General features: G+C 40.6%; 1 protein-coding gene across 5 annotated transcripts in view; it reads right to left on the bottom strand.

Moving 5' to 3' along the window:
- Positions 1-27,287, bottom strand: part of LHPP (phospholysine phosphohistidine inorganic pyrophosphate phosphatase) — a 190,875-nt gene that overhangs the window by 129,272 nt on the left and 34,316 nt on the right. For 4 of the 5 annotated variants that reach the window (XM_081955457.1, XM_081955458.1, XM_081955459.1 and 1 more), the window contains exons 5-6: positions 26,077-26,169; positions 7,186-7,277 (exon numbers count right to left, since the gene is read on the bottom strand). In XM_081955457.1, the coding sequence (XP_081811583.1) occupies positions 7,186-7,277; positions 26,077-26,169 (185 nt within the window). Of the gene's footprint in view, positions 1-5,504; positions 5,792-7,185; positions 7,278-26,076; positions 26,170-27,287 lie in introns of those variants that run through there. The other variant, XM_081955460.1, reaches the window with a different exon arrangement.

The following is a 27,287-nucleotide window of genomic DNA, read 5'->3' as shown; positions in this document are numbered from 1 at the left end:
CTGAGTCAGCCTGGTGAGATTTGAATTGCCAAATTGCAGGCAGCTGTCAGTCAGCAGAAGTAGCCTGTGGTACCACATTCTAACCACTGCGCCACCACGGCTCCTAATTTAGCAGTGCTCCTTGCCTAACATCTGCCATTTCAAAGAAATCAAAGCCAATCCTATCATGATAATTGGGAACAGAGTACGAAAAGGACTGCCTGGGAAAAAGTTCACAAGATTATGTTCTAGCCAAGTATAATATCAGGGTAAACCTCAGAAAATTATTACTGTATGAGATACCAACTTCTAATCTTTCAAATGAGTTGGACTATCTATAGATCTTACCTATCTGTTAAGAATAAAAGGAATAGTGGATTGATTATAGTAATAATTACAGGATTGTAATTGCTAGCTTTTAAAATACATAAGGCTACAGTTAGAAATATGACAATTTTATCCAAGTCCATTAGTGAATTTCATGGCAAAGCGAACGTGTTTTATCATGTTCTATAATATTGGAATGGAATTAATTGTACACTACTTTATGCTAATTGCATTTTTCTAAGGTAGGATTTGTTTTGAAGATCAGAAGTCATGTATGCTGGCTTGGTTTAAATCAGATTTTACATAGTAATTTTACCTTCACCATTTCACAAGAGCAGTTCTTTTAAGTATTCCTGGAATAAGAGGAATAAGAGACATGTTATATACTGTACAGATTACTGTTTATCACTGCTTTTCTTTGGAATTAAGTTTCCTTTTCTGTAATGTTTCCTGGTTTCACAAAGCAGTGCTTATTAAGTATACCGTGCATATTATGTGCAGCGTAATCCTAAAATTTGGCAGATAAGAGAAGCCGACAAAAGTGTACCAATTTTATATAAAATCAGAAGAGACATTGCTTGATGATAAAGCTCATGGTCTTTATGCCGGACCTCCAAAATTCAATTCTCATTTCTCCATTCAATGTTTAATATTTAGGTGACAAACCTATGCAAATTATAAGCAATCAATTTCTGGTCAAGCAGAAAATGACCTCTCTGAGGCCCTAGAGGATTATAGCCACTCAGTAAAGACAATGCTGTACTATAGAGATCAATGTTATTATTTGACATAAAACTCTATATTTATGTCACTGCAAGCAGCTACTGTAGCATAGTAAAACATGTGAATAATTATAGGGAAATAGAAGCCAACAAGCTGAAATATAGTTCTGATAAAAATGGAAGGCTCTGTTGACTTGTCTCGTGACAAGATCACTCATTCAGATTAGGTTGAAATAAAATAACAACATACAAAAATAACTCAATCAGGACCTCACCTTTAACAAAGAGGTGTACAATCCTCAGATCTATTGTTTCTGTTCCTGGAAACTCTGTAAAATTGCATCACTGATATTTCATAGCAAATTATCTATTCTTAGTTGAACAATTTGAGTTTACTAGTTGCATGTATGCGTTTGTACAAGCATTGAAACAGGTAGGTTTAGTATTTCTAGATGCCTTAACATATTGTTTAGCAATGATTCAAGTCTTTTAAAATGGAAAGTTCTACTCTAGACTATTTGGTAACCCTATGATCCATTCTATAGATCTTGAAAATAAATAAAATCTTTCTAAATTATGCATCTTCTGTGTGCAAAACAGTGGTCTGCTACATCCACCTTTAATAATTGGGGGAAGGAAGGGACTTACATGGTGAGATTTGTATATTAGCAATTGTTTTAAATCTTTATTTGCAGCCTGGAGTCACTTTTATGAGATTGATGGTCAGATAAATAAGTGAAGGAATGTAACTGAAGAACTTTTGAGAACCCCAAAAGATTAGGAGAAATTGGTTCCTTTCTTTCTGGATCCTTTCAAAATCTTAAGTAATGGAATAAGAAGTGTATTCTAATGAAGCGTCTGAAGTTATTCTAGCTCAAACCGATTCCTTTTCCCTATATCAGGGACCATAATAGGAAAGCCTATTAAGTTATTTTCATTTCATTTCCTAGAAATGTATACTCTGTGGAATATTTTAGCTGATCATTAGGTCCAAATCTAAATATATCCATGCAAGCAGTTTCTTTAAAAAAAAAGTTCCTTATTCCCTAGCAGTTTTCTCTTGCATTTTTATGCTTAAAAATACTGCTAACCACAGGAACATTAGACATTTATTAGCTGACCTAACTGATTAAGCACTTTTTAAGAAAAGCATCATTGTAGAAGCTTTTTCCAAATTCCACTGCAGATGATGTAATCTGCAGTAAAATGTTAAGATTGGTTACATCTACAATTTTTTTTAGTGTCAGAGCTGGACAGACTTTTTAAACATATTCCTATTTTTAGATTTTAATCCTAGTCTCTGCAGCCTATGGTAGTGTTTTTCAACTTTATCAACTTTAAGATGTATAGACTTGGCTGAGCTGGCTGGGGAATTCTGGGAGTTGAAGTCCAACACATCTTAAAGTTGCCAAGGCTGAAAAACACTGGCCTATGGTTTAGCAGAAGTTAATGTTATTCAACTACAAAATGTCTTTCACAGTTGTGAACAAAGATTCGCTTTATAACAGGTTACAGCACTCAAAGCAGCTGCCTCACTTAGTTTCGTGGTAAGACCCCACTGTCTATAAACTGCATTTTCCGGATAAACAAGGACTTGCATTTAAAATATCATGCACACATTTTTAAATGGAAGCATTATGTTCAGCTGCCATTCTGCAGGGTCATAGAAAAAGACAAGGTTAAAGAGAAGAATGTAGTAATTTGTGTTTAGCCAATCTAGCCAACAAACAAAACAAAACCTCAATGAGAGGTTTGCCAGAATGAGCTTGCCAGAAAACTAAAGCTGCTAAAAATAAAGAGGATTTTGCTATTATGGTTGTTATTACTATTAGAAAATAAACTAGGACAACCTGATCTGGGCTGAAAAAAAATCTAGACAACCACCATATGACAGCAAAGGGTTAGAGTATTTTTAATCATTTTGACTGTCATTTTTGTGTATGTGTGTGGAGGAAGCCCAGAATTTAAAAAGGATGGTTGTCTACATTCTGAGCCCAATAATAGGTATTCAACTGACCATCTTTTCCCATAAAGATTCATTCCTGGCCATCCCAAACTTTCTTCAGTTCAGATTTCCTATATAAAATATGAAATAAGAAATGAAATAAAAATCCACCATCACAGACTTCACCATGTGAGTGCTGTAACCTGTGCTCCACCATTTTCAGACTTGCTATCAGACACGGTAATAAATGTAAGCTCCCCAGGAACTGAAGTCACCTTGGGTGACTAACTAAAGCAAAAATTTCAGTCTTAATATGATATAAAGAAACTGTTTCACTGTGGACAAGAAATAAATACAGAGAAAGAGGGGGAGCAAGGAAGGGAGGGGAAGAGGGAGAAAATAATGGAATATATGGAGTATTCAATAAATTGTAGAAGTCAACAGAGTATCATAAAAATGATGGTTCTTCCAGGAGTAATTGTGGAGTTTGTCTATAGCAGCCTAAATATTTAAAATTGCATTTCCCAACCTAAAACCCCAATGGTTTGAACTACAAACCCAGCTATTACAAATGGTAATAGCTGACCATTTCCAATGCTGTCTCAGAGTTTATGACGAAGGCATCACCTCAAATTGGGAAAGTCTTCCTTAAAGAAGAAGGCATACAGTACATCAAGAAATAAAAGTGAAATGTGGATTATAAATTCTCTGTATAGCTGAATGTCATTTTTCTCACTTACAAATTAAAAAAAAAGTTTGTAAGATTCAACAAGAATAACATTTACATTAAAATTTATCTGCCATTTGAACTGAATTAAAGGAACAGGCAATAAAGTAAGCCTCAACAAACATTTACGCCACAGAAACAATATTGACCAACAGTTTTCAGTAGTGGGAATAAACTACATTAATTGTAATACATATCAGTCTCCAGGAAGGCAGTAAGAACAAACTGGCAGAGGTTGAATATAGCCTCTGGTTCACAATGATAATATCCATCCAAGAACATCCCACCTCTTCACTGCGGAGCACGACTAAATATTAAGGACTACTGAAAACTATCAAAGGAGGAAATATTCCATATCCAAAGGAAGAGTTTTTTCAGTTGGCTTTCTGCACATCCGAATGGAGATTCCATTTATACAAACATATTCGTATTAATATTCATATCACATAATAATTCACAGCAGAAAATGCTATATGACACAAGTAGGAAACAGTAATAAAGCCAAGAGTAATCAATATACATTCCAGAAAACAGTATTCCATTTATTCCGTCAAATAAACTCAGTGACCAGTGTCAAATTTAGTTAAAAAAAATGCAGTATGATCAAACCTTTAGTTCAAATTCTAAACAAAGTAATAAGTTATTAAGTCTTCAAATCAGTCTTCATTCCTGATAACTACCTTGCACAAATCTTGACAATATTTTTGGGCAGGCAAGTAATTTGCCTCTGACTTCTTTCAGCTAAGAAAACTTGACTGGCCCAAAGTCATCCAGTAGTAGAATTTACGGTCTCCCAGTTTCTAGCTTGGTATCTTTAACCACTCACCAACAGGCCCTCCCTTCAAGATAGTTTTATTTAAAATATGGAATTCATAATACATAAATGTCATTCAAGAAACAGAAGAGAAGGTTCTCATTGGACAGTTAATATTTATTGTCACACGTTTAAACAAATATAGTTAAATGAGAATGATGGTATATTGATGGTATAAAGATTTTTGATTTAAAATGTACAATTCAATATGAATGAAGTATAAAGAATGATTGTAGTAACGCACGAAATTTATTTGTAACCAATCGACATGCTTTCTGGAAGATGTAATGAAGAATGTTTTTGTGTGTGTTTTTTGTTTAATTAAAAAAAAATTATATATGTGTGTGTGTGTGTGTGTGTGTTGTATTTGTACTGATAAATAAATAAAGGGAGACTAGTATAGATCTATTTCGAGCTAATTAGCTCTCATCAGCTAGCCATATCCTTACTGGGATTTGAACCTGGGCTGTATTATATCTTAGGCAGGAGTCTTAGCCACTATGCCACAGGCTCTCCTCCTTATCAGTTGAGCCAGGGAAATAGGTATGTATTTGTGTTACAACCCCTGGTATGCCTAAATATGGGAGGAAGGTCACTACTCCCTCCTTCTGTCCTTCGGCTCATCACAGAAGACCATGCAGGCAGAAAACCATATTTTTATTTTTAATGTTGCCTTTTTATATTTGTGTTGTATTTGTATTGATAAATAAATAAAGGGAGACTAGTATAGATCTATTTCTAAGATATAATACAGCCCAGGTTCAAATCCCAGTAAGGGTATGGCTAGCTGATGAGAGCTAATTAGCTCGAAATAGATCTATACTAGTCTCCCTTTATTTACATACATACATACATACATACATACATATTTGATTTGTAACCTGCTGCAATTTACTAAGGCAACAAGTTAACAAAATATTATCACAAAACACAAAGTATCCATGGGAAATACAAATAAACTGTCCATAAATAAACTATCCATAAATAAATACAATCTCCCAAACTGGGAGATCTTTCTGGGCAATCTGTGTAAATGGGTATGGGAGGTCAGCCAGACAGTCCCTTGTTTGTGAGGTGCTGCAAGACCCAGGCTTCCCTTCCATTTTTTAACATCCACATGAAGTTGCTCAATAGGATAATCAGGTAGTCTGAAGTTCAGTATCAACCATATGCTGGTGTTGCCGAACTGTACACTGCTACCTTAAGCCACATAGGTGATGTTCTCCACATCTTGACTGGAGACTATGCAGCTCTGGATGGGATAGAAAAGCCTGAACCTAAAACAAGACCGAAATTATGTTCATTCATTGCAGGTCCCTGACATTTGTAACTATGTCCCTTGTTGGAGTGTCACTGTCCTTGAAAGAGCAGATAGGTGACTTGGAGGTTCTCCTGGACTCTCAGCTATTGATGGACAGGCAGGTGGAGATTGTGCTCCAGAAAGCTTTAGCCCACCAGGGAAATTATTCTGTTAAGAAATATATCTGATGGCAGGTCTGTTGTACAATTTCTAACCCCCTGTTATTATTATTTTTTTTTTAAATACATCTTGTCACATTGGGAATGCTTGCCTGGCTCCTATAGATTTATTTCATCCAACCTTCTAGGCTCCTGCATGTTGTTCCTGAATGTACGGCTCCTATGCAGTTATATCCACTTTGTTTTTCTCTATGAATCACAGTGGCAATTTCCTGATCCTTCAAATGTTGAATTCCAAATCCTATTGGCCCCAGCCAATCTGGCCATTTTTTAAGTGTGTTAATCCAAAAGGGTAATCTAGGTTCCCGCTCCTTGATACTGTATATACACTTCTTTTTCTTCATCACTTCATTTCGAGGTTTGTACTAAATAATTGTTTCATGCCTCAATTCTTTCAACACTTTAGGTATTGTGACCCATATGCATTACAAACCATTTTACGTGCCTAGCTGGAAAAGAGTTCTACAGCGTTAGAAAGCATTCAAAAGACCAATGAAAGGTGCCAAAAGCTTATTTGATCTGAAATAAGTTCAGAAACTTTGAAACCTCTAATCAATAAAGAATCTGAAAAAGATTAATTATGCTGGCAATTTTCTTCAGAGGTAACAGTGATTGGCAAATCTGCTGGAACAGCCAGGAGAGATCAGATCAGTCAGAGCTGCAGTAATTGTACAAATGGCACCATCTAAGGGAACTAGAATGTAATACACACCTCTTGATTCAAAGGCAGTATTTTCTGCAAGCAGTCATTCACTAAAACACAGAGACCAGCTTGGATTTCAAATACTGCAAATTATGCACGGCGCTTCATATTTTTCACGCTGTATTAAGGTTCCTTTTTATTTTAAGCACAAACTACTTAGAGAAAGAAATTGGGTTTTGATGCATTTTCTTTATAAATGAATACATGTATGCTCTGCCAAATTACCAGGATTAATAAAATAACGCATCATTATTAAAAATGGGCTTGATGGTATGATTTAGACACATGGGCCATGTAAAGCTGAGTCCTAGGACAAAATTCAGGCTACCAGACCATGTATCCCACAACTATGTTAGACAAAAAAATAAAAGGTATTTTTTTCATTATAAATCAATGCATCATAGTTACACCAAAGAGCCATAAAGTAAAAAGTAAGGGAAGCAAATGACTAACTACGGGAGATAAAAGGCTTGTTGAATATGCACTGACCTGTACTTTCCTGTCCGTACTTGTACAGCTCTCATTCCACATTGCTGGGCTCCTCCTACATCATTTACAATATCGTCTCCAATCATGATGGCCTGTCACCGCAATGAAATACAGACAGAGATTAAGTCAAAAGCATCTGAGTCCCACCCTACTTCATCTTCCTTGACATAATAAACGGCTTGATTTGATATTTAATATAGCCATCATACAAATTAAACAAGTTAGTATTGTCAAAGTACTGATTTAAAGTTAACCCATCTGGATTATAATTCAATCTCTACCTACAAGGCTATAGAGTTGAGCACTGATATTTCAAGCAGTCTGAAAACCATCAGAAAAAACTCAGTATATATTGACATATTGCAAGGGGGAAGTTAATACTTCAAAAAAATTCCTCCATTTCCATAGCTTACTCTAATGCATTTCTTCCCTTCCTCTACACTCTCCTTTAATCTTCTGTTTGTTGTCAGCCTAGATATATGATTTAGATACTACATGCATTGTCTTAGAATCTAATGTTGTTCACCTTGTAACAAATACCAACTAATTACATATTGTCTTGGCCATGCATTAAATATATTGGGATTCCAACAGTTTTTTTCTTACCTTTTTAAAATTTAAGATGTAATCAAAAGTTAAGTAAGAAATTATACCTTACAAAGCCATTAAAGCTAAGTGCATTCAAATTCAGCATGATTTCATACTGACACTACAGTATGCTAAAATCAAAACTGAATGTATCACTTAATCCCAAATCAGGCTGGATTTTTTTTATTATTATTGATCCTAATAGTGAAGTTTTAGCTCCCAGAAGAATCCTAGGCTAGAAAGATGATAGAAGAAACAAAGTCTGATCAGCTTCTTCTCTTTCCTCACTTTTTTTTAAATGTTCTAGGTATTTGGTGATCTTGGCGTTTTCTTGTTCATTTTCTTTTCTATAGCAAAAAAATCCCAACTCAAAATTATTTCTGAGAGTCTTATTGTCCTATACAGCATTTTCTAGGTGGGCCATATGACATTACCTAATCATTCCAGGAATAGCTGCAAAGTACAGTATGAGGACATTTTGCTATGAAAAAATAAAAACAAACAAAATAAAATAAAAATATAAAAGCCTCAACTTAACACATACATTTTCACAATTAAATACTCCTCACATTTATGTCCATATATTATCTAAACAAAAATGAGACAAAGAGAAAAACATAGTCTGCCTCTAAAGCAGACAGACAAGATCTATACTATCTGTAAATCCAACAGTTAAATATACTGTAGATATTTAACTATTAAGTATGTCTTTCTTAACAACCTATGAAAGCACCTCTGTCCTAATAACATTACCTATCTGTTAGCTTGAAACATAAATACATTCTCTTCTAATTTCTATTCCTCTACCAACAAATTCCTGTAGGCTTCTGAATGCGCTATGTAGGTTTCTGTAGGGGGGAGGCTCAGCGGTTAAGGATGCTGGAAAGATGACAGTCCAGGTTCTATACCCAAGTGTCACACAATGGGATGAGCTCCGATTCCTGCCCCAACTCCTGCCCATCTAGCAGTTCGAAAGCATGCAAATGTGAGATTAATAGGTACCACTTTGGTGGGAAGTTTAATAGTGTTCCATGTGCCTTTGATGTATAGCGATGCTCCTCAGGATGATGAAGAAAAAGAGCCAAAATAGAACCAGCCATCCTTCAGGAAGAAGTTATGTGCACAATAAGCCAACTATCAAACAAGGCCCCAGGTGTTAACACTGTTGCTGCAGAATCGTTAAGGCCTGTACAACTAACATAAAGGATTTAACAGATGTTCAAACTAGCTTCAGAAAGGGACACGCCACTCATGACCATACTGTAAATCTGCTTTATTGATTACAAGAAAACATTTGATTCTATCAATCATGAAAAGCTATGTAGAACTCTAGATACCAACACATCTAATCAAGTTGGTGTAGTTGCTGTACACAAATAAGAAAGACACCGTGTGAGCATCATATGGAGACACTGATTGGTTCAAGATACAGAAAGGAGTGTGTCAAGGTTACATTTTGTCATCATTCTTATTCAACCTATATGCTGGAGTGATCGCAAAGAACTTGAAGAATCAAAACAGGAGTAGAGATTGGAGGCAGGAATGTCAACAATTTTTGATATGCTGATGACATAATTTTCAGAAACCAAAGAAAGCCTGAAACATCTCATCAAAAGAATTAAAGAAGTTAGTGAGAAATTCGGCCTCTTCTTAAAGAACAAAAAGACCAAACTTATGACCACTGCAAGGAATGGAAATATCAGATTAACAATTGACGGTGAAGAAATCAAGTCATTTTCCTAGTTCTGCAATTCACTTGCAGACTGACCAAAACAATGAATACAGCCCAAAATGTCGAATCGCACTGGATTACCTAGAAAAGATGCGCATGAACCAAGTATGGGAAAGCAAGGACATCAGCCTGGCAACTAAATGAAGATTAGTCCACCCTATCATGTTTCCCATTACTCATATTACCATCATATTTACAAAAACTGAGTGTGGGAGGTAGCTAAAGGACTTTCATGTAGATATCCAGCCTAAATCAACTGATATTTAAGCCACCTACATGTAATCCTCAACTTATGACAATTGGGACCAGAATTTCCACTGCTAAGATAATTGTTAAGTGATTTTGAGATCTTTTTCGCCACATTTGTTAAGCAAATCACTGCAGTTAAGTGAATCGTGCCATTGTTAAGCAAAGCTGGCTTCCTCCATTGACTTTGCTTCTTGGAAACTGGCTGGGAAGGTTGCAAATAGCTATCATCTGACTCTGGGACAATACAACCAATTTTAAAGCATCCAGATTTTTGACCACATAACTGTGGGATGCTGCAACCATTGTAAGTACAAGAACCAGTTATATCATAAGTCCCTTTTTCTAGAGAGGTTGTAACTTTAAATGATTAGTTGTAAGTCAAGGACTGCCTGTATTAACTTGATTTCTTTGAGTAGATTTTAAAGTGACTTGAAAAATAACAGATCTCCAAAACAATAAATGAAGAGCTTCAGCAAATTCCCTTTTATTCATTGTGCATTGTGCTGCCTCTTAAGCAAACCAACTTCTAAGTATATAAATCTGTTGAAGCTGCAGTACAGACATTTCAAATTCAATTAATTCTGGAAGCCAAGTTAGATTTGTGTGGTCTGCTGAATTGGCTTAGCAGGATCTGCTAATATTCCTTTATGGCTTTTCTATTAAGGGTTTATAGAGATAGTTTTCTCCTAATTTATAAAACCCCTGTGGAAGATTAATACGAGACAGGGAAGCAGATAAGGAGGCTTCCAGGGGAATCAAGTCTTTCACGCTGCAATTAAGAAGGTGCTGGTATAAGAGTAAAATGTTTCGTTTTGTTTATAGAGAAGTTTTCGTGTAAGAAGGCCATCCACACTGAAAGTGCAGCTGCACTTGAGCAGTAGAGCCTATCCAAGCCAGCTTGTGGTAGACGCATACAAACATGTCCTCCAGCCTCCTGGGATTTCACAGATTTACTATCGGTGAAGGGCAATAATCACTAAAGGAGGAGCAATTATTCCCAAATCATTTAGGATTTAAAAAAATCATTGGCAAGAAGATAGAGGTCAAGAGGTGGACTGTCAGGGGAAATAAAAAACTCTACCTGTCAAACCTCGGTTTAACTTCTTCTCTGGCGGCAAGATAGGAAGCAAAAAGCAGAGAAAGGAAAGGAGGAGAAGCAGAGAAGATACAACTGAAAAGGTCACCTACTTGCTGAGGGCCAAAACAAGAATTCAAGTTCGTCAACACATTTTACACAAAGGCAACAGTGGTTTCTGACAAACTTAGTCATTCTGAAATTGTGAAAAAGTAGAATGTGAGCTGATAATAATAATAATAATAATAATAATAATAATAATAATAATAATAATAATAATAATAATAATAATAATAATAATAATAATAATAATTTATTAAACTTCTAGACCGCCCCCTCTCCCCGAAGGGACTCGGGGCGGTGTACAGGTCCAAATTTAAAAAACCATACACTCGATAATATACATAACTAAAATTGAATTAAATATCCCCTGTACAAATTTATAAGAATTAAAAACTTAAACCTTAAAACCAAACCATAAAATTTAAAAATACAGACTGAGGTGGGAAAGCTGGAATTAGGCCAGGCCGGCTAGATGAAACAGGTGAGTTTTAAGTTTCCGGCGGAAGGAGCAGAGGTCCGTAGTCGTTCTAATGTCAGGGGGAAGGTCATTCCAGAGGGTTGGGACCATCACAGAAAAGGCCCTTCCCCTGGGCGTCGCCCACTGGCACAGCCTAGTGGACAGCACCCGGAGGAGTCCCTCTCTATGTGAGCGAATCAGCCAAAGGGATGTATGGGGCAGGATACGATCCCGCAAATTCGATCAACCATAAATAAATAATTTACTTTCCAAAACCTGTTATTGTGAGGAAAATTGTTCTGAGAACTGAAGAACTAAAAGGTGTATTACAAAATAAATAGCACAACTATATGCGTCTACTCAAAAGTAAGTCTCCCTGAGTTCACTGGGACATATATGTAACTGAACCCTAAGTCACAGACATGAATTATCTTTAAGACTGTGGCCATTGTAAAACCACTAGACTCTTATTTCTCTTTTTTCTTCTTACACCAAAATAGTCTCACTTAGACAGAGGGTGAAAAAAGCAGTCCTCAGCCTACTCACTTCTGATATTACAAACCCAAAAGGATACTACTGACTGAAAGGATCAGTAGGTTTGGTCTAGTGATTAAGGCACCAGGCTAGAAAGTGGAAGCTCGTGAGTTAAAGTTTTGCCTTAGCTACAAAAGCCAGCTAGGTGACCTTGGGCCAGTCATTCTTTCTCAGCCCAACCGACCTCACAGGGTCTTCATTGTGGAGAAATAGAAGGGAGACAGTATATTTGATATGTTCACTGTTTTGAATTAGGAGGGAGGGAGGAAGGAAGAAGGAAGACTGGAATAAGCAGTTAAGCAGAGCTGGCTGGGGAATTCTGGGAGTTGAAGTCCACAAGTCTTAAAGTTGCCAAGTTTGAACACCCCTGGCCTAGGCTCTTTTATATACACATTATCGTTCTTCTGAATCAATGTTGACCCTTGGCAACTGCCTGGATAAATCCTTGCAATTTTCTTGGCAGGATTTTGAAAGAGGTTTGCCAATGCCTTCTTCCTAGGGCTGAGAAAAAGGGCTTTCGTGCTTAAAGCAGAATTAGAACTCATAGACTACTGATTTCTAACCCGATGCCTCGAAATTTTACCCCAAATTGGCTTTCCTTTAAATTTAACAGCAATTGCAAAATTGCAAGCTAGACGGTAGCTCAGGAGGGGAAAAAAGAATGGGAAAAATTATTCTATGGCATCTTCTTTAACATCTCAAATCCTAAACAGTTTATCAATGTATAAGAGCTCCATTTTTGTGTATACAAAATGGTTGCCCAACAGGGAGAGGAGGGGGGATATAGGTTGACTAGGAGAAAAAATAGTCAACCTATATCCCCCTCCTCTCCCTGTTGGTTCAACTATTGTGATGCAATATTTATTTTCTATGACAATTAAGTCCCAGGTTTTATCCAAGTTGACTGAAAATGACTTTCATCCTCACAATCGTCCTGTGAGAAAGGATAAAGATAAGATATGGAAGAAAGAGCATTAAGAACTATCTTGCTACACTGTATTGTCAAGGCGAGTTTCCCATGCTCTAGCCTAGGGGTGTCAAACTCAAGGGCTGGGGACCGGATCCAGCCCACGGGGTGCTTAGACCTGGTCCAGCTGGGTGCTCTAGAAACTGCAAAGGACTGGCCCGTGGTACCTCTGCCAGTGAAAACGGAGTTCGGGAGGGCCGTGCGTGGTCCTCCTGAGCTCCATTTCCACTGGCAGGGGGTTGCAGGAGGCCATCGCAGCCAAAAACAGAGCTCGGGAATCCGTTTTCACTGGCAGAGTATTTGGGCCACCACAGGCACCCCCAACACGAGTGATGTCAAGCTGGCCATGCCCCCTGGCCATGTCCCCCCCCCACCTGAGTCAAACACAATCCTGATGCGGCCCACAATGAAATTGAGTTTGACACTCCTACTCTAGCCCAAACAGTAACATGCAGAGATATTTTAAAATTTGGTCATATAAACGCTCAAGTAACAGATTTGTTTTATGTATTAATTAGACATTTCCAGAAACCACATGGACAGCATGTGGTAAGACATAACATCCTTATGAAATATATTTATATAAAATAACCTGAAGTATCGCTCTGCCCAGAAGATGAAATATTGTTTTCTTCCCTCTATTTTGCTCTGAAACACTTTTCCTTATCTGCCTGTGTATGAATGAACCTTAACATCATCTGTCAGAGATTAGGTCAATGGATCTAATGCTTATGACAGAATTTCAAGGAGGCTACAGCTTGAGGCAACAAGAGAAAAAAAATGTGAGCTCACAACCCTGACACATGCTTTATATACAACTCTCAAGCTCAGTCCAACACCTTGCTATGATGTAGTATGAAAGGAGATCTCTGCAAAAGCAGAGAAATAATAAAAAGATGGATGGATCAATGGCCAAACACTAATTCCTTTTCTCCTGGGCTGCTTTCTATGATCATTTATGCAATTGTAGTTGTGGCAACTTCTCATTTTTTTTTAAATGCTATTTTTCTAAAAAAAAAAAAAAAGTTAACATTCAAGAGCTAAAAATCAGCTGCTTTGTTTTTAATGGGGAAAAAAACAAGAAGTAAAATATGGAATGACATCATTTACAGAGGGAGAGGCAACATTCCAGAATTAGAGGGTACTTTTACATAGAGTCTAAGCACTTTTCCAGAAACTGCCGTCCATCTTTATGATTTCATAGTACTTTCCGTCTTTGGCAGATGAACCAATTTATTTCTGGTTTGGTTTATTGAAAAAAAGGCATCTATCCCACTGCAACTCAAAAGCTCAGCAGAACCTGTGGGCAGGCTGTCCCTCATCCCACTTCTCCAATTCTGGGATCAGAATAGAAGTAGTGATCTCGCTGCTTTGCATCATTCCTTAAAATCTTCTTTTTTGTTCATTCTTATTTTTAGAAATCAATGAGCCCGTGAAGTAAATGAAAGCGACGGATAAGAATGGTACAGTGCATGACTGGCATTCTTTCTTACTTCTCAAACCGGTTTGCTGAAAAGAAAGAGCCTCCTTGGTTTGAGTTGTCTTCAGTTATCTGAGACTGGGAGTGGTAAATTGCTTTTGAGGAATTAGAGAATAAAACTATTGGTGGTATGGAAGATCTGCAGAAGCAAATTTGGATTTCCCTCCTCGCTAGTTAACCCAGATGCTAAAGGTATTCCTGGTCAAGTAGGTCTCCTAAAGTCTCACAAATGCAAATCTTGAATTGCCTGTTGTTTAGAAGATTCAGGATGTGTTGTGTCAAACAGATGGCTCAGACAATGCAAGTGATATTCTTGATTTCAATTTAGCACAGTGGCATTAGAAAAAGTGAATTGATTACTACTGTAGCTGCATTCTTACATTTTCTTATCTATTTTTAGCACTATCAGAAATTTGCAAGTAGCAAACTAGATGCAGGCACATAACCTATTAAAATTCTCATTAGACTAGGACAATTTACAACCAACAGATTCTATTTATTATGATATTAAGCTATTGGAACCAACATTATTTTGGTATTATCATACTGCAGTAAAAATCACTGTTAACAACTACTTTAAAAATAATCGGTATTAGGCTATTTCTGTAACCTTTAAAGGTGGGTAATTCTTTGTCATATTACTGAATCATAAGAAGAGCTTGGTTACCTTTAAGAGTTTTAAATTTCCCATTAAAGTAATTCCAGCAATCTTTTTTCCCTAAAGCTATTCAGGAAAGGTTAAAATGAAAATTGGACTTTAGGGAGTCCCTTCCATTCCAAGAGTCGGTTGAAAACATCTCAGCTGAAGCAAGCAAAGGCAGAATCACTTTACAAAGCAGTTATCAAGGGAAATGATTGGTGATAACTTTATTGATTAAAGTAATTCAAAAAATTTCAAACTTTAGCCACTATACAGGCAAGACAATTGAAAATGATGCAGGGGCAAAATGAAGACAGATGAAGACTATTACAAGTTTAACAAAGCACAGATGGAGATTTACAGTGATTTAATGATGCAGTTAATGTCATATTTAAGTGCAACACATAAATGGACCTGAACATTTTATGATGAAAGTCATCACTCTAGTCTTTATTTTATTACCCTAGGCAGGGACTGACATGCACGTAAAGTGTCTTTTCCAAGTATCACTCAGATACGTTTTTGCAGGAGATAATATTTTCACTTCCAGCAGCACCTGGAATCCAAATGAACAAAAATTGTATTTGTGCTTTCACATTCTGAATTGTATTATTCATAAGAAGTAGGTTGGAATAGTGTAACTAAATTAGGGTGAGAGTAAAGATATACTTTTTGATTTTAAGAGAGGTAGATGCTATATAGATTGGAGAAAAACAAAGCTGCAAAGGTCCAGATCCCCAAATTCAGCAGGAACAATAAATAAATGGTACCCAAGCACTCAAAAAGTGAGCATTAAAAAATTTGATATGAAACATCAAATGCATTAATTTTGATCTTGTAAAAAAATACCTCTAACAGATAATGACCATAGTGTTATAAAGTAGCCATTATCAACCTTCTGCATTCCATTTAGTTTGGACTACAACCGGAAAAGCAGTATTGATGCACTGACTTAAAGAAATATGTAACATTTTAGGTAAACACATAAAAAGTTTTTTAATAAATATACTGTTATCCAAAATCCAGAGAAGCCAATATATACCTTTAATTGGGCAAAACGATGTATCACAGGACAACATTTTTTGTATCTCAAATGCAAATAATATTCTAACAGGCCAATTTACAGAATGTGTCCAAAATCTGGGACCCATGACCCAGAAATGACATTTGGGAATGTTATGACTTCTTCAGTGCTACTTGCTGCTGCTGTGGTCATATTATCTTTATTATGTTCATTATCAATATTCTCTGAATATTCTCTGACAGTTTCCAAGCCAGTCTTGCAATCCCTTCTCCACTCAGAATGACCATTGTCTTACCTGAAGGGTCCTTTTCAGGGCGCTGCAATGGAGAGTCCAAAGAAGGGTTAAACACAGCCAATCTGCCCAGAACTGAATTGAAACTTTAAGCCACGCCTCTGGTGCCGACTCTCCTCAGATTTATTCAATGAAGACGTGGAACAGTTGTGCGCTGAAACTTCAACTGGAAGTCTAATATGGAACAAGTCAAAAATAGTCCAACAACAATAACAGAAACAACAAACAACACTGTGACTTCACAAACACCAGCGGAGAATAGACCCCAGGGCGGGGTGGACTCTCCGTTGCAGCGCCCTGAAAAGGACCCTTCAGGTAAGACAATGGTCATTTTCCAGGGCGCTGCTCTGGAGAGTCCAAAGAAGGGACATGCCCAAGCTAACTGTCACTAGGGCGGGAAGGCTCAGCCATCAGGGTCGCTCCGCTGGTATGGATGCCCTGAAGAACACGCCTCCCAAAGGCCCCTTCCGCCGATGCAAAACTGTCCAGTTTGTAATTTCGGACAAATGGAGACAGAGAAGTCCAGGTGGCCGCCTTGCAGATCTCTTCAATCGGTGCCTGTGTAGACCAGGCAGCTGTGGTGGCGGCGCTTCTAGTCGAATGTGCTGTGATATTGCGAGGCACAGGAACAGACTGTAAAACGTGGGCAAGCGCAATGCAGGCTCGCAGCCATCCGCCGATGGTAGATGAAGAGACCTTCTTGCCTTGAGAGGCTGGTTGAAAGGAGACGAATAGAGATTCGGATTTCCGAAAACTGGCCGTGCGCTTGATGTATCTGCGAATAGTCCTGCGCACATCCAGCATGTGCCAGCGCTTTTCCCTCGGGTGCCGAGGATGCGGACAAAAATCCGGAAGGACCACCTCCTGCGCCCGATGAAACCAGGAATTGACCTTCGGAATGAAGGAAGGGTCCAGCCTCAGGATTACTCTGTCGTTACGAATGAGACACAAGTCCTCTCTGACTGACAAGGCAGCCAGTTCCGATATGCGACGAGCAGACGTGATAGCGACCAGAAAAACCGTCTTGAATGTGAGGTGTCTGAGACTGGCCGTCTTAATGGGCTCAAACGGGGGCCCGATGAGGGACCGCAACACTACATTGAGATCCCAAGATGGGTATCTGTGGACCACTGGGGGTCTCAGGTTGGTCGCTCCCCTGAGGAAACTGCGGATGGTCGGATTCCGGCCAAGAGATGCGTAGCCCTCAACTGAGAGGATGGTTGACAGGGCTGCTGCCTGGCGCCTCAGGGTGTTAGGTGCCAGGCCCTTGTCCAAACCTTCCTGCAGGAAGTCCAGGATGACAGGAACCGAAGCAAGGGGCGCAGACGTACCATGAGCCGTGCACCAGCTGGCGAAGGATTTCCAAGTGGCGTCGTAGATGCGCGTCATGGACTGCCGTCGTGACGCTTGGATGGTGCCAATCACCTTGTCTGACAACTTGCCTCTGCTTAGGAGATCCCTCTCAAGTGCCAGACGGCCAGCTGCAGCCACTGGGGTTCTGGATGTTGAAGGGCCCCCTGGCTGAGAGAGATGTCCTGTGGAGGAATCCGCCACGGTGGTGTGATCGAAAGACTCACCAAGTCTGCAAACCAGGTTCTCCTGGGCCAGTACGGTGCTACCAGCAGCACCTCCGCCTCCTCTGCTAGGATCTTCCTGATGACTCTGGGAAGAAGAGGTAGCGGGGGAAAAGCGTAAAGCAGACCTTTCGGCCACGGGCCGTGCAGCGCGTTGACTCCTTCCGCCCTCGGGTCGTGGAACCTTGTGAAGAACCGCGGAAGATGCGCGTTGGCCGCGGTGGCGAACAGGTCCACCAGCGGGAGGCCGAACCTCTGGGACAGTTGCTGGAACAGCAGCGGATGTAGACGCCACTCCGAGTGGTCGACTGTGGATCTGCTCAGCCAGTCCGCCTGGGTGTTGCTCGTGCCCGAGATGTGCTCCGCCTGAAGAGAAAGGAGATACCTCTCCGCCCATCGACCCAAGAGCTCCGCCTCCTTCATCAGGGATCTGGAGCGCGTTCCCCCCTGTCGATTGATGTGCGCCTTGGTGGCGACATTGTCTGTCATGATGCGCACGTGGTGGCCCTGAACGGTGCTCTGGAAGCGCTTCAGCGCAAGCCTGACTGCCCTCAGCTCCAGCCAGTTGATGCTGTGAGCGGCTTCGGAAGGGGACCACCTGCCCTGTGCTAGCTGGTTGTGGCAGTGGGCCCCCCAACCGAACAGGCTGGCATCCGTTGTGATGGTGAGCCTGACTGGCTCCTTGAATGGCGACCCCTTTAACAGGGCCGGAGACAACCACCATTTTAGAGAGCGACGTACCTCTGCTGGAACTGGAATCAGTCTTGTTGAGCTGCTTTCGTTTGTTCTTTGATATGGGAGCAGGAGCCACTGAAGGGGACGGGAGTGAAGTCTCGCCCAAGGCACGATTGACAGGCACGAGATCATCTTGCCGAGGAGCTGTGAGAGCTGAACCACCTTGACTAGACGTGACTGCTGCACCTGAACGACCATCTCCCGAAGGCTGGCCACCCTTTCCGGAGACAGGGATACCGTGCACGAGGTGGTGTCGATGACGGCCCCTAGATGCTTCAGTCTGGTCGTGGGGACGAGATGACTTTTTTCCAGGTTGATGGTGAACCCGTGGTCCCGGAGCGCCTGCATGGTGTGTTCTAGGTCGCTGACAGCTTGTTGATGCGATGATGACAGAATGAGAACATCGTCTAGGTAACAATGGAGTCTGACCGGACGTGACCGTAGAAAGGCCGCCACGGCTGCGAGAACCTTTGTGAATGTCCTGGGCGCCGATGACAGGCCGAATGGCATTGCCCGGTACTGGTAATGGAGGCCCGCGTAAGAGAACCTCAGGAACTTGCGGTGGGCTTTGCGGATAGGGATGTGGAGGTAGGCCTCTTTGAGGTCTATGGACGTTAGTATATCGCCTGGCCTGATGCACCCCAAGATGGACTGGAGGGACTGCATCTTGAACCTGCGATATGTCACGTGGTGATTGAACCTCTTTAGATCTAATATCCCCCTCCACCCTCCTGAGTTTTTGGGGACCAGAAACAGGATGGAGTAAAACCCTCTTCCTTCCTGGCCTGCTGGGACAGGTTCTATGGCCCTGATCTCCTTGAGGTGCCTTATCTCCTGTTCCATGAGGGATCTTTTGACTAACCCTGAGGGAACTGGACACCGGATGAAGTGGCGGGGAGGGGGGGACCAGAATTCTAAAGTGAGACCCATGCGGACCGTTTGAAGAACCCACTGGTCCGACGTGGTCTGCTCCCATTTGGCGTGGAACAACTGCAACCGCCCTCCTATGGGAGCTGACCTGTGATGGTCATTTATACCTCCTAAAGGGTCGGGAGCCGGAGCCCCCCCGAAATGGCCGCTTGGAGAAGGGCTGCTGGCGACCTCTGTCTCGAAAGGACTGACGGTCCTGAGACCGCTCACCCTGCTGGGGATACGCCCGATGATAGGGGGCGGAGCTGGTGGAGGGCTCATTGTTCCGAAAGGCCTGCCTCCTGTAAGAGCCAGGACCTTTACGATCAGGCTTTTTGGTGACTGATGGCATCACTTTCTTTTTGTCCTTGTTTTCCACAAGGACTGGATCAAGGACCTCACCAAACAGCTTGTCCCCTTTAAAGGGGGCAGTAACAAGCTTCCATTTGGAGCGCATATCCACATTCCAGTGCCTAAGCCACAGGAGGCGTCTGGAAGTAACATTAGACGCTAGGGCACGCGAGGCAAACTTAGCAGCATTCAGAGTGGCATCAGCAGTGTACTCTGTGGCTGCCATGATTTTATTGATATCCTGCCTGACTTTAACGTCCTTGGCAGGTATCTTCCTCAACAACTGCCTCAGCCACAGGAGAGCCGCCCTGGAGAAAAAGGAGGCTGAAGCGGAGGACTTAATGGCCCATGCAGCTGCCTGATGGGTCTTGTGACAAGCAGTTTCGGTTCTCTTGTCCTCAGCCTTGAGCCCCTCCAACAGGTCAGGAGGGAGCACAGAAGAGGAGGTAAGAGCCGCTACAGGGGGATCGATAGGAGGGAGCTTGAGCAGCTCCTCCAGGCTGGCATCCACCGTATATAGCTTCTTGTCATGGCTGCTGGGGGTAGCCATGGTAGCTGGCTGCGCCCACTGTCTTTGAACTAAATTGAGGAACATCTTGGGTACAGGAACTATTTCCTGGACCGAAATGGGTTCCTCAAAGAGATCCCCAGATAGATCATCAGGGTCTACAACCACCTGAGCTGGGGGGGTGGACCCCATGTGAGTTGAGATCTTAGCCTTATCTAAAATGGTTTTGAAATTATCCAAATTAAATAAGCCTGAAAAGGCCGGCTTTTTGGCGGGGCTTGCCTCATCCCCAGAGAATTCAGCTTCCTGCCTAGGAAGAAATTCCTCTTCTTCCTCCCAGTCTGACTCATCGGAGGCCACTGAAGAATGCAGGGACGGAGGTGGAAGGCTAGGAGTCATCTCTCTGGAATCCTCCTGGGGTTGCAAATGGTGGGTCTTGCGAGTGCGCTTGCCACCTTTTCGCATGCCTGCCTCAATGCCCTGGGAAATGGCCCTGTTAATTATTTCCTGCATTTCAGTGGATAGGTTAGGCCCTTGGTCCTCAATGGGGCGAACCCCTTGAGTGGGCCCGGGGATCGGCTGTTGAGGGGCTAAGGGCCCCATTGGAGCTGGTCCCTCCTCCATATCAGAGGGACAGGCAAAGAGATCAGCCTGATCAGCCATGGAATGGCCTGGAGAAGTTGCCATGGCCAAGGAATCCCCTTCCTCTTCACTATCAGAAATGGGGCCTCCCTGGGCTGGAGGAATTTCCCTGGAGGGCTCCCCAGGAGACACCGAAAGGGAAGATTGGGCCTGCTGTTGGGCTTTGGAAACCTGTTTTTCTAAGGCCTTCTGTCGCCTTAATGCATCTTTGTCTAGGCCTGAGCCCTGCTTGGGGCCATGCCTGGAGTAAGGCTTACTCCCTCTAATGGCCTCCCTGGCAGCTTTCCCGGCCTGTCTTACAGGGGCTCTGGAAGAGACACCCTCAGAAGTCTCAGGGGCCTGATCTGCCATGGTAACAATCACTGGTTGGGGCAGTAGGGGGATGGGAAAACCACCACTCACCACCTCCAGAAAGCCCACCGCAGCACGATGCTCCTGAGGAGACAGAGAAACTGCAAGGCCTGAAGTAGCTTGGAATCTTTTAGGCGCGAGCAGAATTCGCTCCCAGCGCCTGCAGGAGAGTAAGGGAGGCGACCCAGCAGGCCACGATCCCACGCCGCTATCACTTGCTTGGATTGGGGCCCAGGTCGCCGGTCACACCGGCCAAGTCTGACTCCACGCAGCTCCTGCAAAGAGCCAGGCACCAGGCAGCTGCGGCAAAAAACTTTTAAAAGTAAAGCCGGAAGATTGCACAATCCAAAATGGCGGCCGGAACTCACCGGAGCTTTTCGCGCCAATTTTAAAGAGGGAAGAAGCCAAAATGGCTGCCCTGGAAGCCCACGCAGCAATTTGACTTGCTAGAAGCACAAATTGCAACGGAGGGCTTCCAGTGGGAATCGGCCCCCAGTAGGGGTGCCCCAACAGCGCTGGCGTCGGCACTCCGACCCACGTGCTTCCCCCAACAGCTGCCTGCGGCTTCTAGGAGCCAGAGCAAAGCCCCGGACTCCAGGAGAGCCGAAAGGGTGAGAAAAACCCAATTAAAAAGGGAAAAAAACAAACTTAAATTTAAACTCACCAGCCTGCTCTAAAAATCCTTAAATATACTGTTTTAAAAAAATTATTCTTCCTCTGGAGAGTCCAAGGAATCAATCTTAGAACTGGAGAAATCTTAAAGCGCGTCTACTGGGCTAGCTGAATTGAAAAAATCTGAGGAGAGTCGGCACCAGAGGCGTGGCTTAAAGTTTCAATTCAGTTCTGGGCAGATTGGCTGTGTTTAACCCTTCTTTGGACTCTCCAGAGCAGCGCCCTGGAAAAGCAGCCGTTTACCTGCCTGCTGGGAACAGAGGGAGGGGGGAACAGGGAGGAAGGAATCCCTGTGCATCCTTCCCAGTCTATGCCACTATCCGGCACACTTCACCTACCTGTGCTGCATCCAGTCACGTAGTTTCCCAACCCATCCCCAAGTGCCATTCCCAAACAACAAAGCACTTCTTGCACATGCACCCTAATCTGTGCTGCCCTCCCCTCCATGCGCCATCTGTGATCTGCATTAATATCCCCAAGCTACCTTCCCAACTCACATCTGCGTAGCATCCCTACTTGACAAGATATGTCTCACACACCCCTGCAACCTCCATGCATTATTCTTGATCTGTGCCAAATCTGAGTACCCTACTTGACCCACACGGCATCTCTTACACATATCCATTATCCCTCACACACACCCTTGAACAAGCAGCAAGTTATCTGCAATTTCTGAGAAATTCTGAGACATACGTAAATACAAAAATATTTTAAGCAAGTTAGAGAACCTGAAGAATTACCCATCCCAATCTCCCCAATTCAACAAATTTCAATTGGTTGAAAGAAATGAACGAGCAGCTCAGAGAGAACCAAGACCGAGCGATCCAAAATTCACGGAGACTGGAACTTTTGGAGGAGGGGACGGCTGAGATGAGGAGGGAGGTGAAGGGGGTGCAGAAAGGAAACCAAGAACTTGAGAACCACCAGATAAAAGTGGAATTTGAAAGGATGTCCTTTTTTCTTAGATTTCAAAATGTAATTGAGGCTGATGATGAAGATCTGAGGGATATTATGACAAATTTATTGGCTGAATATATTAAAAAAGACAGACAACAGATGGGGTGGGACATGGACCTGGTCTATAGAGTAAACTCAGCATATGCTAGAACACACAATGTTCCAAGGGAGGTACACATTAAATTTCTCAGAAAGACCACAAGAGATGAGATTCTGAGTGCACAAAGGGGGCAAGCACTAAAATACAAGGATAGAGAAATAGCCATTCTGAAACAAATCCCAAAGAAAGTTAGAGAGAAAAGAAAAAAAATCGCTTTTAAGCGAAGAAATTATACCAGAAAGGGGTGTGGTTAGATGGCTTATGCCAGAAGGTATGCTAATATTCTGGGAGGACACAAGAGTTAGAATCAGCACAACTATGGAGACTGAGGCCTTCATGGAAAAAAATAAAGTCCTCCTAGATAAACCTGATGATACTATACAGGACATACAGGACACGGGAGGTGCCGGAGCTCTGCTGGAGGGGGGAGAAGAGGCAACATTGAGAAAACTCAGATCACAAAAATGAACTAGAAAATCTGTTTGATATAAAATGATTGAAATTGTTTGAAGATAAAAGTTTATGCTGACAAAATACTATTAAGTAGCAACAATCTAATGTATTAATAAATGAAAGTTATGAGAAGGGGGGGGCATTTTCTGCATAATGTAACTGTCAACATTTGTAATTTTACCCATTACCCTTTTCCTTGATTAATTTTTTTAAAACTAATAAAATTTTGTTTAAAAAAAAACAAATTTCAATTGGAGAATAAAAATGAAACCCACATCTAGCTTCAGGCAGTGCAGGCACATACAGCTGGCTTGAAGTTTGAACATGTACATTTTATTTAACTTGTAAGTCAGTCATTCTATCAAGTTAGCATCTGTTAAAACATCCTGAAACAAACCTTGCTTCTAAATTGTGAAAGCCAAGCACAGAAAAGACAGTTTGTACTTATGAAGGCAAGAATCCAATGGAAGCAACAATGGTGCGTTTGAGTTTCTTTTCTATATCGTTACCATGTCTACATTCTGGCTTTGTTGCATAGTTTCTCAATTATATGCTTTTTAAAGCAATCACTCTACAGAATTCTTTCAAAATCTTTCCACTTTTTTTTTTAACCAATACGTTTTACTGATTTTTTTAAAAAAGATTTTGTCTTATCAGGTTTTCAGAGTTGGGATTAATGGATTAGTACAAGTGGAAACTGTGTTCAGACTTAGCCAACTCATTGCCAGAAAGATAGCAACAAATTGGAAAATGTCTAGAGAAGCACAACAAAAATTGTTAAGAATGTTGAAGGGTTGAACCGAGAAGGAAGATTACAAAAAGCAAAACAAATAGCTTAGCCGAGAGATAGCTAGAAAGAAAGAACAAGAGAGTGGTCTTCATATAGCTGACTGGTTGAAAATATCACAGAACAAGTGCCATTTTCAGGAAGAATGTCATCTCACAAAATTTAGAGATATCTAGATTTTAAACAATCTAATTGTCCAATTAAACTTACTGTCAGAAAAAGATGCTAAGTTGTATCAGTACTTAAAAAGAATCCCTGGGGGCATTTTTAGGGAAAAGCCATATGATATACTCTAGTAGCTACCTGGGTGACATGAACTGAACTTACAATTTGATACATACCTTAAGTTTTCGTGCAACCTGGTGAGGCTAGGACAATGAGCTTCTCAACACCGTTGGCAAACATTTAGGAATATGCCACATTTAGACAATTTTCGACACAAAAAACTTTACTTGACTTACAATATTGGCCTTAATTAGGTTCAGGCAGAAAAAAAAACCCTGTGCAACTCTATGGATTGAAAAGGTAGATATGGAAGAAACAGGATACAAATATCACCAACGTTATGGCACCATGGAAAACTTTGAAGGGTATCATGGATGGCCAGGAAAGCCAGCAACTGGATCCTAGAAGAAATCAACCCAGGAATCTTCCTGAGAGCACTAATGAGACTTCAAGTATTGTATTGTAATAGATGGGGATCTATTGTATTATGGCAAATCCAAAACATTGAAGGAGAAAGAGAATGATCAATGGCAAGATGGATGAATTTGACTACAGCAGCAATGAAGTCTGAGACACTTAAAAGAGAATCCATGCATATGGTCTAATCAGATTAGTCAGCACTAATCTGATAACACCTAATTAATCAACCCATCAGTCAGGTTTGAACTCATCCCCAATTTTGATACAAATGAAGCAAAATGTCCTAGAGATGCTTTTTCAAGAGGCAACTTGACTTTTTTTGTTAATATCTTCTTGAAGATATTTAGCTTCTCATCAAAGAAGCTTCTTCAGGCGAAGCAAGATCTACTGTAGTTATATGATCTATAATTCTGCTGAATATTTGAAGTAAATACTTGAATTGAAGATTAATTTAACTTCAGGATTCATGGGACAGCTTACATTATAAAGTAAAGGACAATAAAAAACAGAAAGAAAAATAATAAATTTCCTTAGATTATTACTTATTTAAAGATATCTCTTTGGTTTTGTTTGCATTATAAAATAGATTTTTAAAAAAGAAAAAATAATAAATATTCTAAGATTTTTGCTTATTTAATGATGTCTCTTTAGTTTATTACTTATTAATAATTTAAATGAATGTACATGCTACCGAATAACTATATTCAGTAGTTTTGGCAGGAGCATTCTTCATAATTTTCATCAAGTAAATTAGTACTGCTTGTTGGGAGAGAGGATATAACTTTTCATTATAACTACCCTATCACTGAGCATTAATTTTATCTCTGGCCACTGGTTGGAACAAAGAATTCAGCTCCACATAATATTCCAGTGCCAATGGGAAGCCTTTCTACATGTTATTATCTGCTTGTATGAGAGAAATTTAACATGAGAGAAATGAACTGAAGCAAGTTTTATTTTCAAAGCTGTTTCCTGCAAATTCAAAGTTCAATACATTTTTGTGCAATTGAATTGGTTTCATATTTCTTCCCCAATGAATTATTTTATCCTCCCATTTCCATCCTGGGAAAGGTGAAATCAACTCTGACAATGTTCGGAAATCTTACCTGGTGAGGTTCAATGCCCATTTCTGTCAAAGCTGACTGGAAAAACATTTTGGCTGGTTTTCCCACCACCTCAGCTTGAATATCACAAGCGTACTAGGCAATAGGACAAAAATAACACTGTTACTTTCAACACAAAAGTATCTGATTTACACACATTATTTGCTTCCAAGTTATTGACATTCAAATGATGCTAAATTCTAAAACACAGCTTAAGGTAGGAATACTATTTGTAGAAATATCAAGAATAATATCCAGGGGTTATGTCCAATTTTTTGAAGATGCATTTTTGAAGATACAAGATGGGTTCCACAGAAGTGCAGAGGGAATTTATTAGAGGGAGAAAGATTCTGCTGTTCTTTCATATAGCCTAGTATGTTCAACAACCTTGGTCTAAGCAGAAGACCAGAAGAACAATTCTGGGAACAAGTACAGCCATCTAAATATTTCAAATTAAGCATCAAAGTTCTGATCCCAATTGGAGTCATAAGTTCCAGGTGCCCCGTTCATGTTATATGTACACAACCAATCCCACTTGGAAAAAAGTTGGATGTAAATATCAGCACTCTGAACTGTGGTTGACTACACACATCCATGTCTGGTTTCTTTCTGCAACCAAACAAGACAGACACAGACTTCAGAGGATAATTAGAATTGCAGAAAAAACAATTACTGCCAACCTGCCTTCTATTGAGGACCTGTATACTGCACGAGTCAAAAAGAAGGCTGTGAAAATATTTACAGACCTCTCGTATCCTGGACATAAATTGTTTCAACTCCTACCCTCAAAACGACACTATAGAGCACTGCACACCAGAACAACTAGACACAAGAACATTTTTTTTCTGAACGCCATCACTCTGCTAAACAAATAATTCCCTCAACACTGTCAAACTATTTACTAACTCTGCACTACTATTAATCTTCTCATCGTTCCTATCACCCATCTCCTCCCACTTATGACTATATGACTGTAATTTTGTTGCTTGTATCCTCACGATTTATATTGTTTCCTAATACGATTTGATTGCTTATTTGTACCATATGACTATCATTAATTATTTTACCTTATTATTCTTGACAAATGTATCTTTTCTTTTATGTACACTGAGAGCATATGCATCAAGACAAATTTCTTGTGTGTCCAATCACTCTTGGCCAATAAAGAATTCTATTCTATTCTATTCTATTCTATTCTATTCTATTCTATTCTA

The sequence above is a fragment of the Natrix helvetica genome (genome assembly GCF_964273705.1).
Source record: "Natrix helvetica genome assembly, chromosome: 5".
Classification (NCBI taxonomy): Eukaryota; Metazoa; Chordata; class Lepidosauria; order Squamata; family Natricidae; genus Natrix; species Natrix helvetica.
Note: the sequence above shows the minus strand (reverse complement) of the source record. Positions and strands in the feature narration are given on the sequence as shown.